This window comes from Hippoglossus hippoglossus, chromosome 14 (genome assembly GCF_009819705.1).
Source record: "Hippoglossus hippoglossus isolate fHipHip1 chromosome 14, fHipHip1.pri, whole genome shotgun sequence".
Classification (NCBI taxonomy): domain Eukaryota; kingdom Metazoa; phylum Chordata; class Actinopteri; order Pleuronectiformes; family Pleuronectidae; genus Hippoglossus; species Hippoglossus hippoglossus.
The window spans coordinates 8,853,312-8,870,008 of record NC_047164.1 but is presented as its reverse complement, the minus strand read 5'-3'; the positions used below and the strand labels follow the sequence as shown (position 1 = coordinate 8,870,008).

General features: G+C 41.9%; 1 protein-coding gene across 1 annotated transcript; it reads right to left on the bottom strand.

Annotated features, from left to right (window-relative positions):
- Positions 1–9,896: 9,896 nt before the first annotated feature.
- Positions 9,897–12,516, bottom strand: pou4f3 (POU class 4 homeobox 3). The gene is made up of 2 exons (XM_034605735.1): positions 12,270–12,516; positions 9,897–11,911 (listed from the first exon to the last, which is right to left on the bottom strand). Exons 1-2 carry the CDS (start codon positions 12,387–12,389, stop codon positions 11,000–11,002), a joined length of 1,032 nt encoding a protein of 343 aa, XP_034461626.1. The 5' UTR covers positions 12,390–12,516; the 3' UTR covers positions 9,897–10,999.
- Positions 12,517–16,697: the final 4,181 nt, after the last annotated feature.

Genomic DNA, 16,697 nt, shown 5'->3' with positions numbered 1-16,697 from the left:
TTTGTCGTCTGTAGTTCAAATGCGGTGACTAATGTAGCTGTTGAAGTCATGTCAGGAACTAACGAGCACAAATTGCAATGAAAATTGCAGCGTTCATTCTGCATAATTGGACGTGTGCCAGTTTTTTGGGGTTTTGTTTACTAATATTTATCTTTTCTTCCGTACAGAGCAAGTTCTTCTGCAAAGTGACTGATATCCTGGATAACAACAAAACCTTAAGCACCTGGCCTGAAAAGAAAGCGCTTGTGGAAAACTTAAAGATGTATAACAAGCAAGAAAGGGTAAGAATTCCCTCTGGTGTCTCATTTTCCAAATCAGATGTTCACGTCTGCTCTTCAGAGGTTTAACGTGCCACACTCGACCTTTTCAGACCAAGCAAATGCAGTGTCACTTGAGAAATATTGATGAAAGGTGGTGCACTACCTAAACCCAGTTGATTTCTTGTCTTTTTCAGGTGAACTGTACAGAGATGCTGAAGGACATGCAATCAAATGGTGTCAAAAATCGAATGGGCTCTCTGATGAAACACCTCCAGCACTGTATGAGAAAAAAGAATTGGACCAAAAAGAGCAAACCTTGAAGTCGTCCCAGACACCAACTGTCCGACAGGGAAGCACCTGGAAGAAAAAATAGAGGCATTCAGGCGTGTGTCTTCTTCTTCTTCTTTCCCTCGAAGAGACGTAATTTATTTTCATATTTGAAAGGTTGACATTTACAATGACAGACCAAATCATTAGGGGATATGAGTAAAGGCTTTGGATAAGTTATTTTGTTTAGGGGTTTTTTCCGCAAATTATCTAGGAACAAGTATTATCTTCAAGATAATAGTAAAACCTGCATATTTTATTTTTTATTGTATTTAGTATAACTTATAAGTTAAGGCTGTTTCACATATTTGAATGATATATATATCTTAATATATTTATATCTATAATGCAATCCTGTCATTCTTGTTTCAAATAAATGTTTACAGAAAAAAAGATCTTGTTGCCTTGTTTGCTTACTGTTTTAACTTCTTTATTAACATACGAGTTTTGGTTTTTTTTCAGTGTCTGTGGTTTTTTGGTTGGTTTATTTGCAGGATTATGCAAAAACAAATCAATTTCAGTTTTTTGACAAATCCGCCCGGGCTCAGTACTCTCCTGAGTGTCATTCTGTTCTAAGATCCTTTTCTATAAATGCATTTTTATTTATTTTTTCAGTGAAATACCTGTTGATTTGATATGTTACTAGTGTTTGCAGCACATCTGACTATGTGAGAATTTCTTTTAGCCCTCGCACTCAGATGCCAAAACAATTACAGTGTAGAAACTGAAGATTAACAGATGTTTGCAGATGTTTCCGCCGCTCATCGGACATTAACTGACATGATACAGGCCTTTAATCCAAGTTCTAGTTCAAGACCGCGATGATGCGCAGGCATGGCGCATATTTCTATATAAATTAATAATAATAATAATAGTTGTTTGATTAAATGACTACAAAATAATTCAACACAGGGGTAAACCTGTATGAGAGAGTAGACTGCACAAGCACAGAGAGTGAGAGAAGTGGGGGGGCCTCCTAGTGGGTTCATCCAGCCATTAGAGTTTACTCTGTGGAATCCCTTTGCTTTATTGTATTAAGATATAACAAGATCCTCTATATATCACACAAATAAAAGTTTTTTATTCTTATTTATTTATTTAACTGTCGTCTGCATTTTCAATTTCAAATTGCGGACGGTCTGTATTTCCAGACGATGTAAGCGAGCTGAAAGTAAATCTTCAAACCAGGCATTGCTAATTGTAGACTAACACTTTTAACACGTGTTCAACACACATTGGGAAAAACAAGGCCGTTGAATGATCTCTGTAACAAACAGTGAGTTTTACAGGATTTCACATCTTTTATCATGTTTCATTTGATGTCACGTTTGTGTAAACTGGATTAATGTGTCTCATAAATACTGTGCTGACCTGAGTGGGTTGTTTATGTCCATTCACAGTGATACGATTGGATGAAGCCAGATCCTTTTATATCTAGATTTTGTAAAGAAGGCATTATGAATTGAGACAAGTTCACTTTTATTACAGTTTATATCGTGTTTATTTATTTTATATTTATGTTTATTGTTTAGATTTAATATTTAATTCCGAGTTTCACTACCTTAAAAAAAACGTTTTCACTACCTTAACAGACTTTATTCCACCACCTGCCCTTTGCTCCAGACTTGTGGTTCACATATTCACGCCTGATACCATCTGTATAATTCGCACGCTTCACGGTGACTGGCTCGACGATTCCAGAGGCGTTTGTCTCAGAAGATCATTGTTGATCAGTAGTAAGTCATTAATTAACACGTTGTAAGAACATGATTCCAAATTCTGCATTTCACAGGATAATTATGTCAGATGTGTGTTGTAAACCAGATATCCTGGATAACCATCCAAACTTCTGTGAAGGCGCCATCGAAGAGAATGAGACCCTGAAAAATAGAGGCAGAAAAGTATGAACTGGAAACATTGGGTTTGACAGAAGTGATACCAAGTTTAACCGTTGAGGGTATTGTACAGTTTATTTTTCGGTAGATGCAAATGAAACAGAAAAGTAGAATGCCAGTGGAAGAACATTTCTGAAGGGCTGACCAGCTTCCTTGTCTTCCAGGTGAACTCTACAGCGACATGACAAGTACAGTGGATAAAACTGTATCATCCAAACAGAGAGGCAGTCCATGAATACAACCCTCAGCAAATACAAAATGAGATGAATCGACCAACAGGAACAGGAGCATCAGGAAGGATGGACATGGTGAAGGTGCTGCTGATTTATTACCGTTGTTGCTGAATGTAACACAGAGACCTTTCTGTTTGTGGTTGTGTTGAATATTTGCAATCAATTTGACTATCGTTTGTCAAATTGATGTTTTTTTATTTTGTGTTTTTGCAGAGTGAATTCACAATGGGGTAAACAATGATTGTGTGCCGATTAATATACTGTATGTGCAGTGTTGAGTACCAAAAAAAACTAAACATCAAATTATGTGTACTCGCTCTTGACCAGGTGATCAGTCCATCATTTACTTGTTCAATAGGCCCCGGGGGGGGGGGGGGGGAGTAAGTTGACATTCGTGTGTTTGCAGAAGCACTGAAGGCTTTTGAAATAGCGACGCAGAAACGTTTAGAAGTTCAAATGATCGCTCAAATATTGATGATTGTGTAAATCATTCAGCCCACGAAGAAGAACGCCTGCTGCAGAACCCTGTTTTCGTGGAGTGCACTCAACCAATTGGGGCGCCCTGGAAATACATTTGTGTCGATGCTCTCCGCCTGGCTGTGGTGAGCTGGTTCCCCCGGCTGACTGAGGAGCTCTCTGAGAGAAACATGTTTCACCACTCTTTCCCCCCTTGCCTTGGACAATGTACCCGTCACTCGGTGACTTGATGCAATGTGAGAGCTTTGGGGAGGCTTGCTCCTGGTGGTGGTTGGGTCTCTGTGTGGCCTTCAGCTCGTGCGTATGTGCGCCGCTGAACCGTGGCTCCCTCATTACTAAATAAAGAGAATCACTCTCCTTTTCAACAGCGCTTTATATAGAACGGTTCGGAATATTCCCAATACTTTGTCTAACCTTCCCTCCCGTGCTTCTCTTGAAGGACTTTAAAAGGACAAATAAAGTCTAAGATCAATTTAACATCGTGCATAAGAGACGCTAAACCTCAGGAAGCTCGGTGTGTGTGGTCTTTGTCTCGTAGATCACAGACTGACAAGTATTCAGAGCTGTTGATTTAGTAAAAAAAAAGCGATGCAATGATGTGGAATAAACATCAATACAAAAACCCTGTATTCACCATTTTACTTCACTGAAAGTTCAAAGATATTGGCAGCAAAATAGTATTTTATCTACACATTATGAATATTCTAAATACTACATAACATGTCCCATGACAGTGTTATTAATAATATTTTCAATAAATATATTACATCCTATACTACATGTACATTACAACTTCATGGCCACGTGGAACGAGAAAAAACGTGATCAGCTACACAGAATATTTTCTATTTTCTTCTTGCCTCAGTTCGTTTTGGTCCCGTTCATAGACTTTATATGAAGGTGGCCGAAATGACAGCTCCCCCAAAAATGAGGCCAAAACATTCTGATCGCCCCCTGGTGGCTGGCTGCAGTATAGGCCATACACCTCTTCTCCGCCATGTAAATGGATGGGTCATGGTCCAAACTAAAAGGTAGATCTTAAATATTTTTCTCAAAGATGGTTTCAGTTTGTTTCAGTCTTTTTCATTTGTCATTTTTTTCCCGTTCATTATTTGACGCTATAAAAATGAGATGAACGTCATAATTGACTCGCCATTCGTCGATTGCGTGTATCGGTGTTAACTCGATACCTCGGCTCCACCCCACAATCGCTACTGTGCACATCCTGGCTCCGCATGACCTCAAATGAACAAGATGGCGGCGCCCATATCCAGGACATTTTGGCTCCACTTTTGTACAACGGGAGGACATAGAGACATGTCGTCCATCTTTATATGCAGCCTATGATCCCATTGGACAGCTATTTTTTAGTTATAGAGAATATTATCACGACTACCAGTGCAAACCCCTCGTGGGATTTTTTGAAAGTATGCAAATGTGCTAGAATCACCTCAAAGCAATCAAACCTGACCTGATGTTCACCCGCTCCCTGATGTGATGGGATCCAGCAGGTATCATTTCAGAATTTCACTGGGTCGGATGTCTCGCGACACGCGTTCGAATCTTCCCTCATTGACCAGCATCGTGTAAACATGAATCTCTTTAGATGAGTATAAAAAGGCCGTGCCGCTCCTGGAGCCTACTGGTGTTTAGAGCAGCTTGATAAATATCTTTTTATGTTCCTCCCCCTTGATCTGTACACACACAGACACGCTCGCTCAGCACTGGCTGCCCCCACTGCTCCTCTATTGTGTTCCTGGTCGATTAGCCTCGGGGCTGTCTTCGGGGCCTGGGGCCAGTGGGAGCAGGAGAGGGGTTGGGCGGGTGGCTGCGTCTGCTAGGGGACCTGCTTCTGGGGCCCCACTGTGGCCCGGCTTAGTTTTCATGTCTGTCTTCAAAGGCACAGCCCCGTGGAGGGAGGGAGGGAGGGGGGGGGGGGGGGGGGGGGGGGGGGGGGGGGGTAGGGAGAGTGGGGCAGACAGTTCATCGACGGTGATGCTGTCGCTGTTATTTCCCCGTGTGCCCTGAGTCGGTGCAGAGTATCTGGGGTGACGGAGCATGTCAACACCAAGCTGCTTGTCACGGCCCTGTTTATATGCTTTCCACCCAGAACATACACAGCAGTCACTAGATATTGATGCTATATAGATATATACTTGTACAATATACTTCATTGGCAGCATGATTATTATTCATAAAGTGTAAATTATTCATCTTTTGGTTTTAATGTTAACAAATGGAAAACATGGTTAGGTAGATTTTAAGGCGACGTGTATCCACAGTTAATTCTGAGGCCATATGAGTCAACCAAATTATACTTTGTTATATTTCTGTTGTCGACAGATATTTCTGAAGAATCCAACCTTTTTCTAATTCCATAGGTTGATCACATGTTACAGCTTTTTTTCCACCTCATGCAATATTTATTTCTCTCCCCACATATTGTATTTATATATATCTGGTATGTGCACTTATTGGAACATACATAAAGTGAGTGTTAGTTAAGATGTGTAAATGGACATGACTGTGGATTGGATGATGACGGCATCCCCCCCCCCCCCCCCCCCCGTGCAGGACGGTGCAGCCTCCTCTTGTAGCTCCTCTCCTCTCGGCTCGGGGTCCTCTGGGTGCTCCTGCCGTCGTAGGAGTTTAACGTCAGATTGTAGCGGGGCCGTCAGAGACCCACTCACCTTGACAAGATCAACTTGGAAAAGAATAGAACCAAATCCACACAGTCAGGATGACAGACATGTCGTCCACCGGGGATTTCTTCTGTCTCTTCTCCCTTCTCTTTATTTCGTTTCATCCTTTCCTTTCACATTTTCCACCGATTCCCTCTCTTTTACCCATCTCCCACTAAACTTTCCTCTCTTCCCTGTCCTTTCTTTCTTTCCTCTGTATCTTCCACCTGCTTTTTCTAGTCTTCACCTCTCTGTGACAATCCTCTGCTCCCTTTTTTCTTACACTACATCTACATTTTCTTGGAGAGGATTATGATGTTCAGCAGACTGCATGGTGATCATATGCTCATATACTCTGATCTGAGTACGTGTGCAGACCTGCACCTGACCAGCTAAGTGCTTTGTGGAAAGAAAAAAAAAATCACGCCACAGTGAGTTATTTCTGGCTGGGCTAATCTTATTTCTCTGGGCACTTTGATAATGGAGAGGACTTGAATTATGAATGGGGTGTATAATACTTCTTCTTCCTCAGGCCGGCTGAATGAATTAAGCAAGTGGTTATAAGTGAGGTTGTGTTAGTGTCTCTAACATTATGCACGGGGCCCCCTCCCTCCTGTCCGTTCACGTCCTCACTGTTGTTTTGGTCTTTTTTGGATTTAGAGCATAAATACACACTCGAGCAGAACTTAGGGAAGAAAAAAAAAAAAAAAACAGGAGTAAAGTGCCTGAACGCTGTTAAAGCTGAAATACAGACAACACAATTACTCCTCTCATGCCTCACCATGGCTAGAGGAGGGTTCTCTCTCTCTCTCTCTCTCCCTCCCTGTGCTCACATCTCTTTGTGTGTGTGTGTGTGTGTGTGTGTGTGTGTGTGTGCACATCTCAATACTCTCTTCATAATGCATGGTGTGTTAGTTAGCAGACGGTTTGGCCTCACACACAGACTTTGAGACTCTAAATGTTTCTCTGACGCGGGAGTTCTCTCTGCTCTCGCCGCAATATCAGATTGATAATCGTGTGTGAATGGGGGCCGTCGATATTTCATAATGTATAAGTACGTTTTTTAATCCATTATTAATTTATTTGATAAACTACAATTTGCTTTGAAGTGATTCGGTAACAGCAGTCAGCTTATTTGTGACACTGAGACTGCAATTCAAATCTTTTTAATTTATTTGTCTATTAAATGATCATTTAGCATTTGCAAACTAAAAGTATTGTTAAAAAAAGTACACCTCACAAAGTGATGCTCTCATGACCAACAGCTACAAATTGAACTTTTGACTGGTGTAACTGAGAGAAGCAGGACACAATCACACTTGACGCACTTGTGAATGAAAACTTACTCAAATCCAATGTCAGAATTATGAATTATAAATATTATAAATCTTCTGTTATTTTATTGTTTTAAGAAGGATTTCCCCACCGTGCAGCACCACTTGAACCTGTCACTTCTATTTTCCTATCCCTCTTTATATCTTGAAGTATTCAGGTCCTTAAATAGAAGTAATCCCACTCTGTAAATCTGTGAAGTATAATCAGCGTTATAGTGCCTCCCTGAAGTAGAAATCAAATTAGCTCAAGATTAATATACTTCAAAATAGAATATAGGATAAAGTGAACTGTCACTCGCATCTACATCCACTTAAATTCTTATTTTTCCTCCATTTGAGAAAGAAACTCACAAACAATGTGGATTCAAACACTGAAGTGTTGAGAGAGGCGGCAGCAGGAGACACAGGTGGACACTGGACAGCACCCCCTGCTTAAAGACATCCATCACCCTGGCCTCAAGTTTCCAGAGAGTAACACAATCTGTGTGTGTGCGTGTGTGTGCGTGTGTGTGTGTCCACAGGTATGTGTGCAGACTCCAGCAGTGGGTATAGGTCCTGAGCTTCTGATGATAATAGAAGGTGACTAATAGAGAGCTGTCTTCCTTCGCTCTGGTCACATTCTCATTTGTTGCTACTGGCGTCTGATGAATTATTGAGTTTGGGGTGTCTTGTCTTGGAGGTGGACCGTGTCTGTGTGTGTGTGTGTGTGTGTGTGTGTGTGTGTGTGTGTGTGTGTGTGGGGGGGGGGGGGGTGCATTCTTCAGCAATTAAACAGAGCTTTCATCCTCATTCTGTCAAAAATGCTCTTCCCTGCATGAAGACCTCTCAAGCAAAGACACACACACACACACACACTCGTGTCTCTCCCCTTCTCTTTGCCCACATTTGGATCTTTCTCGCTTTTTTTATCACATCCTTTTTTGAACTCTCTCTGTCCAACATCGGTCTCAGCTCCTAATCCTCACCGTCCAGCCTTTATTTTAACCATTAATCAGTGTTGCTCGGGAGTTTTTTCATATTTACAGACGATGCATAAATTGGCCTGTGGAGCCAACACGTCTCCATTATTGCATGAGAAACTGCAATATAGCCGGAGCTGCTGCTGAATAATTGAGGTGCCCTCAGTTCGCCACATGCTGCTCACAAGCCTTCAGCTCGACTTACCACACAGCCCGTGCGTTATGATATCAATACAAAGATCAATTATTCACACGCTCCTGTTTATTTTAACCCCACGTTTTGAAACACCTCATTCCGCACGAGGATAATAAGATCAAATTATTATTCTCACATTTGTTTTTTTTTTAAATGATGACCAGGAAGTTTTTGTGCATTTCCTCGCCCTCCCCTCACAGAGTCATAAATAACAAGCATCACCTATAGGCTGGAGTTGGATCAAAGAGAATATTAATTAGTGCCACGAACGCTTCCTGCGCAATTTGCGTAGGGATCGAACCCCCGGCTGAAACAACCCGGCGACACTCTCACTGGGAAAAACCACACAGCCCGCGGTCATGTTGACTGTGGGAGGAACCCGGTGGAAGCTTTTCATTATTTTGTGTTCATCTATTTTAGTAATTTCATTTATATATTTATACACACAGCTCTGCAAGAAAAAAAGAAAAAAATAACTCTAATGCAAGTTTATCCATTTCTATTGTTTTACTATTTACAGGTTAAAATAAAATGAAGATTGTTGTTCTGTTGTTTGTTTTTTTAAACTACTGACAAAATTTCTCCTAAATTACAGATTTAACGGACACCATGATTTAAATGGCTGCAGTGAGATACATGTAAGATCTCTTTATGTTTTCTGGGCTAATTCTACTCAGAGAACATTTAAAAAAAGCACTGTTATTAAAATTGTTTTACTGAAATACGCGAAAAAAGATCTATAATAATAATAATAATAATAATAATATAGTAATAATAAGAATGAAATCCCCTTGGAGGCCTATGTTATATTGAAATACATGATCATATCTCCCCTGTCCACTGAAAGTATAAATATAACAAGAAATCAAATGACAACAAACATAACAAAATAAAAAGATACTTACTCAGTCAAACAAAAATAAATAAATAGTCCTATGATAAAAAAAAAAAAAAGAGAATAAAGTTCACGAGGCCACGTGCTGCTGTGACTTCTCCCCTCCGTCCTCAACCTGTTGTCGTGAATCCAGCGGCTCGTCCCCAGAGTCTCCACATAGCTTCAGCCCTGCTCTGCTCCCAGCTCCTGCACATTACTGCGCTTTATACCCAATATGTACAATTAATATTGCATCGTCATGACTTAATCATCTCAGGGCCCCGTGCATGCGCCACATAACCCGGTGACATGAGGGCCATCCATAATTCAAGCGGCGCTAATTAGAGAGGAAGGGGCCATTAGCGGCGGCGCGGAGGACGCACACGCGGCGTCAACGCTGCTGTGAGGACGCAGGCGCTTTATTTTCCACGGCGCTTATATCACATATACGACGATACATATTTAATCCCAGCGGATCTTTGGGGATTCATAAATAAAACAGATGCAACACTTTCAATAAATGGGTTTTTACAATTTTGTTTGGTGCATCTCTTTCTTTCTCTCTTCAAATTAAAAACTGCAAACACACATGTACAGGCCTCATCCCACAACATCAACTTTAAAAACTATAAATGCACAAAAATAACAAACTCGCTGCTTCAGAGGATATTTTTCTTTTTTTTTTGTAGAAAATAACCAATCATTTATTAAGTTTAAACTTCACACGTTTTTTTTTTTTTTTTTTGTTCAAGTGAAATAAAGAGTGAGGAAAAAAAATAAATACTTAAAGCAGGTGATGTATAGGCCTATATATACTGTATATTATATCTGGGCTATATAATAAATATATAGCTCACCTGTAATGCTCCAAAACATGTCCACGTCAAAATATTAAAATATAGCAGCAGCCAAAAGCCACACGGATGTGCCTCATACAGCCTATAACAGTGTCATTGTAGTATTCTATTTAATAATTAAAGATAAATAGATTCAGTGTGTGAAATACCTTGTGAAAGAGTTACTGTAAAAACTCTTTTTTTTTGTGCGTAAAAGACGATCGTAAAGTTCAGGAAAAAAGAGCAGATTCGTTTGCAAAAAATTGTGTTGTTGGTTTTATAAAAGTGTGATTTTTCTTTTTTTTTAAACTCCTCTTCATCGTTGAAATCCACCAAAGTCTTGATTTGTGGAGTTCAAATAAAAATTAAAAATAAAAATCAGGTGAAAATACAGTTGAAGATGTGATGGTGAACTTCTGCATAGTGAGCCAGTCAGTGAAGTGGAGGATCAACCTCAGCCAACAATACAAAAACAATCATCTTTTCAACAAAAACCCACAATTTTCCTCGTCTTTCTTCACAAAGCATCAGTTTTTACAAACAAACGGCATCTCAACTCCACGTGTGTGGGTTTCTTTTTAAAAAAAAAGATCCCTGAATGTGACGAGCTGTCAGGGGGGTGACTTTACTGAAAAAGTGTGCGCGAGGATACACGAGACCAACAACACTGAAATCAACCCTGACCACAGATCTATAACACACGTCATCGATTAGTCCCGCATCCCAAAAACAAAAAACAACATTTGAAAAAAAGTGCATCGACGAAGAGTGAGTGACACGAAATGAAAAAAAATCTGATCAGAAGTTTTTTTTTGGAGATAATCCCAGATGAGGAGCTGCTGATAAATCCTGTTAGTGAGGCTACTTAGGCTATTATTAATCACTCGATCAAAAATGTAGTAGGCTATTTTATTCATGATGTGAAAGTCAGTGCACCGCAGAGTATTTCATTCGTTTCTGTTTCTGCCGCTGGTTGCAAAACCACACTCGAACCACGTTCTTTTTCAGGTCCAGCTTCTCCGCGATGGCCGCAATTTTTTCCGAGGAGGGCCGAGGCTGGATGGCAAAGTACGCCTCCAGAGAGCGCTTCTCCGGCGCGGCGATGGAGGTGCGCTTTCTTTTCCTCTCGCTCCCGCTGAAAAGGTCCGGCTTGTTGCTTTTCTCCCGGTACGCAGCCTCGGCTTCCTCCAGCCAGGCCTGGAGAACCGGCTTGAGCGCGATCATGTTGTTGTGGGACAACGTGAGGGACTCGAACCTGCAGATGGTGCTCTGGCTCAAGGACCCCACCCCGGGGATCTTGAGGTTGGCCAGCGCTGACCCGACGTCCGCCTGGGTCACCCCGAGTTTGATCCTCCTCTGCTTGAACCGCTCGGCGAAGGCTTCCAGCTCCCTGGGATCCGACTCCACGTCGTTGACGCACGCCATGCCGCCGTGCACGGACAGGGAGTGGGGGTGGGCCATGTTGGCCATCGCCTGGTGCAGCTGCCCCATGGTCTGCAGGTGGTGGTGAGGGTGCTGGTGGTGGTGCGCCGCCGTCATCCCTGGAGGCTCCGGAGCACCCATCCCGGTCACGGCCAGGCTGGTGGAGAGGTGCTCCAGGAGGTCCCCGGCATCCAGGGTCTGTCCGAGGTGGTGGTGGTGGTGGTGGTGGGAGATGGGCACGGTGGTGGAGGAAGAAGAGGAGGCTGAGGTGCAGGGGACACTGCTCATGGTATGGTAAGTCACGTCTGGTTTGAACGGGTGACTCTTGCCGTGAGAGACAATGCTGTCAGCAGCCGCCAGAGCCTCTGCCCGTGCCAGCAGGCTCTCATCAAAGCCTCCGAATATATTGCCCTGCAGCTGCAAGCAAGAGTGCGCATACTGGAGTCAGTGGGGAATTCTGTCAGGCAACTCTCAGGATCTAAAAAACATTTTCCACAGGCAAGCAGCGCCGAGGAGAGGAGAGAACCCCCTCCTCAAAGCGCAGGTCATAAAAATTAATATGAAAGCAAGAGCACTGCTGGAGCAGACGTGGATGGGATGGGGGGGATGGGGGGGGGGGTTGGGTGGGAGGAGGGGAGAGGGGGGGGGGGGGGCACAGACAGAAGAGAGAGTGAGAGAGACGGAGGATAGAACAAAGTCCTGTCAAATCAACTTTAACATTTCCCAGTGTGATAGTTTCTGCCCCCACTCCTCTACTACCCCGACCTGAACGTACCTGCGGGGCGGGCAGACAGACTCTGCGCATGCCCTCCGAGCCTGCGTGCAGGCCGGGATACTTGGGCTCGTGCAGGGCCGGGTGCATGGAGAAATGCTGCTTGCCGTTCATGGTCATCATCCTCCTCCCTGCAAGCGCCGCGCCGGCAGCAGTGTGGGCCCTGACATGAACGCCGGGAATCGGACACACCACAGAGCTCCCTCTCTGCTCTCAACGTCACCCGGACTGAGCTGTTAACACCGGCTGCGCCTCCCGGCATCCCACCACCTCCTCCTCCTCTTTCAGCCTCCCTCCTCCCACCTGCTCCTCTGCTCAGCTTACAAGTTTCTAAATGTTGGCCTCTGTGCGCAAGCGTCAAAGGAATCCAACCCAAGATGGACAGACAGACAGATAGAGATGGATGGATGATGGATGGACAGGCGGATCCTTATTGATCCCAAACTGGGACCATACTGAAAAATACCTATAATCTAATAAAATATTTTTAATTCATGAATCCGTTAAGAAATTCTTACTTTCCTAAAAGTTTCACATTTTTTTTGTGTCCTGCACAAACGTCATAAACAGAATCGCCCACTTCAGAACAAAATCAGATTATTAGTGTTTATCGTTCTCCCATTTTCTAACATGGTTCATGTTGTGATTTGGTGCCGTGCAAATACAATTGAGTGAATTGAAAATGTTTGTCGTCGACATCATCACCTTTGTTAACGAGGGAAACAAGTGATTTTAACTATGTTGTCTGTTCAGGAGGATTCAGAGTGCGTTAAAGAAATCAACTACAGGTCTTTGTTCTGCCAGAAGCACATTTGTCGAACAGCAACAAGAGTTTGGTCACGACTGTGAAAAAAGACATGGATTCCTCCACTTGAGTTCCCAGTGTTTCAGCACCATGGACAGATCCCTTGGTCCTCTGTCCATGGTGCTGAAACTCAGTGGCTCACACAGAAGCCTGAAGTGGCCGAACAATAGTTTTGACTCTGTATGATTCAAGTTGTATCTGCGTCCTGTCAGGTTTCCCATCAGAACATCCTCGTCCCCGCCCAATCCCCGTAGCTGCTTTACAGCCTTCTCATGTGGCCGCCTGCTTAAAGCCCGAGAAGCCACGCTGGACGGGGCCGAAAGAGGAGCCAGTCGGCAGAGGTGGACTGATGACACCGCGGGTCCATCCGATCCCGCCGGCCTCCTCTCTGGTTCCCCAGACTCTGAATAATTTAGCAGCACGGTGGCAGGCATCCATTACCACACTGGCATTTTCTTATTCATTACACAGATTAAAACAGCCAAGGACTTTTTTCTCACCATGCAAACCTGTTGCAGGCCGGATACCTGCTTGGGGATAGTGGAGAAGAAAACACAGGTCTATGGACTTGATTGTCAAGTCAACACGTATATCAATGAAGACAGGATACCTTTTGAAAATATATTAAACATTTTGTTGATATCTTGAACTATAGAGTGGACGTTTTGGTTTACTATGATTTTCTAGCTGGCGAGTGTAATCGTGAGATCAAAAACGTGTCCTATAGAAAACAGGACACGCGTGAGAAGCTCTCAGGAAGCTGTGCCTATGGATCTCACTGAATTTCTAAGATGTTAAAGTCTGAATAAAGCATGAAGTCCCTTTTCTCACCCTCCCTCTTTTTTTCCTTCTTAATAGCTGTTATATAGCTGGCACTATTCATAATTGAATGGTCATTGTTTACAACTCTGTCATCTCAGTGCATTTCATATTCTGAAGATTGCATCCGACATGTTTTATGAAGAGTGCCCACATATCAGCTCTTCTTTTTTTTTACCCCTCGTCTGGGCTGCATATAAACATCTGCAGCTCCACTCCACCGGACGACCTCTCCGCTGTCACAACATTCATCCCTTCATGGTTCACTAAAAACTACCTCCATGTAAAGTCTGACATGAAGAGATTCAATCTTTTGTTCTAATTCTCAACCTGCTAAGAAAATAAACATGTGTTTTGCTCATGTTTATGTGTATGTATTTCTTCCACATATTTCCCATATAAAATGTTAAAATGCCCAAATTGAAAAGAGTTTTTTGACCAATGAGCCCCAAGAAAAAAAGAAAATCACTTTTAAAAGCAAAACTAAAATGTATAACTTGCATTCTACCTTTTATTGTGACATGTCAGTTTTAAAATGTTATTTCACAATAATTTTGAAAATCATTTGAAAAATTACATTATGGTTTTGGTCAAATGATTCCTACATATAAATATATCTACAAATATTTATGTCTATTTTATTTGTAATTATTACAATTGTATTCATTTGGCGGGAATTGGCTTCCATAGGGCCACCCTTCTACCAGAGCTGGTTCTTCACCTCAGTTACCGTGTTCTGCCGGGACCTGCCAGGAGCGGAGCGCTGCTCAGGCCCCAGTTTGAAATCCCTTCCCCCGGGGAAGAGCCAAAAGCTCTTGCATTAAACCAAACTGACTCTGAGTGTTTTCACTTGACTTCCTAAAGTAAGAAATGCTCATGTTTTATTCAGTGGTTTTTTAATATGTCATATTCACTGGGAGCTTTAATTAAAATGAGTCAGAGGTCAAATTCTGATGCGGTGGGATCAGTTCGGGGCCACGGGTGTTTAAGTGCGTCCGTGAGTAACAATTAGAGACAATGGGAGGTATTGATTAATATTGACTTTCCACTTAGATGTAGCCAGACATTACATCACATGTGATCAAGCTCCAAATTTATAATCTGATTCTAAAACCTGATTAAAAACCTTAAAGTCAGTTTAATGTCAAAAATATTAAATATGACTGGATTTTGATATTGAATATAACATTTTATAACCTTAATTGCTGGATATTTTATTATGGCCATGTTTCTAATTGACAACTAAGAGTTCATAAAAACACGACTTGAAAGTGACACTGTTCAGGTGACCTCATCTTTCTAAACTCTATAGCAAGAGGCTTTTATTATGTTGCTGTGACAACTTGTCTCTAACTCACTGGCCTCTGCTTTGTCGTTGGTCCTGTGTTTTACTACACATCAGGAAATTGATGAATTAAGTGATTTCTATTCAACATATAATGAAAGCTCTAAATACATTGAAGTGCACCAGTGGGATTTTAAACAAACTAATGTAGCTTTATGAGGAAACTGTTTAGTTTTAAAGATTTCAGTCACAATGTAATTCCGATGTGTATTTGTACTCATACATGTATATTTAAGCAGATACTGGTGATTGACAGGGAAGTACTCCTGCAGTATTCCTTCCTCCCCGCCCGACATCAAACACATTTAAAAATAATGCTTGATATGAAGAAACGACACCACACAAGAGTTTCAGTTCATATTTTCAGGAATGCTTTTGCTCGATTTTTTTTTCTTTGCCAATGTTGACTTCTTTTTTTGGTCAGTTTTCTTTCTTCAACTCAAAATGTTATTTTTTTTCCCCCCTCCAAGATCCAATTGTAACTTTTTTTTCCACTTTTCTTTTCATTCTTTCATATCTTTTTTTTTTTTTATCTTCTTCTAAGCACCCCATTCCTCCATCTTTATTGGCAAAAGCAAACATGCTTGTAAATTAGAAATCCATTTTTACAAACAAAATACATGAAGAAAATACATCCACACCCTGCAAATATAAACAGTTACAAATCCAAAACTATTATCCAATAAACATTTTACATTTGTTTTTACACTAGTGTGATAGTAGCATACAGGAGATATTACAAAAAAGTGGGAGAGAGAGAGACCATCTCTGCGTCGTCACTTACACAAGCGAGAACCCTGTCAGTATCGGTTTGTCCTTTAAAACTGCCACAAGCAAATCATAAGAAAGTATCAAGTGCGAAGGGAAAAGTTTCAGCTTTTCATCGCAAACCTAAACACCTCATTGTGACAGTGATGGTGAACTCAAAGGTTCGACTGGGACAGTAACGTCAATGGCAAGAGGCTTCGGAGCAAAAGTGAGATATGAAATCCCCCCCCAAAAAAAAGAACGCTACCGTCACAGTAGGTGGGAGGACATGATTTACTGTGTTTACATGCAGGTAAAATACTTCACACACAGATTCCTGCCTGCATGACTGTGTAAATGAGTGAGATGGCTACAGTTAATAGTTGCCATCTGACTGGTTACGTCACCGGGATATGATCAGTTCACTTGAGTTATGATAAGCATACGTCTAACGACACTTCATTAGGCTGCGTGTAAACGTTGTTAGTTGTTTGAGGGAAGCAACAAAAGAAAAAAAAAAATAAAGTGTTATCTTGCATTGAGCACATTTACACACAATTAATTGATTCTCCTTCCTCCCACCCTGAGGATTCTAACGTACAGTCTGTGTAAAAGGTTAAACTAGTTCTGTTGACACGAAGGGTGCACATTGTGGTTGTGGGTTTAGCGCATTGTGTGACCAGAGTCAGCTGTAGACAAAGCTGCACTAATGAAC

Excerpts from the sequence above, each read along its gene's own strand:
- pou4f3 (XM_034605735.1), bottom strand. The coding sequence starts at position 12,389 with ATGATGACCATGAACGGCAAGCAGCATTTCTCCATGCACCCGGCCCTG. Across the intron at positions 11,912-12,269 it reads TCTGTCTGCCCGCCCCGCAG|CTGCAGGGCAATATATTCGG; the intron begins GTACGTTCAGGT and ends TCTTGCTTGCAG.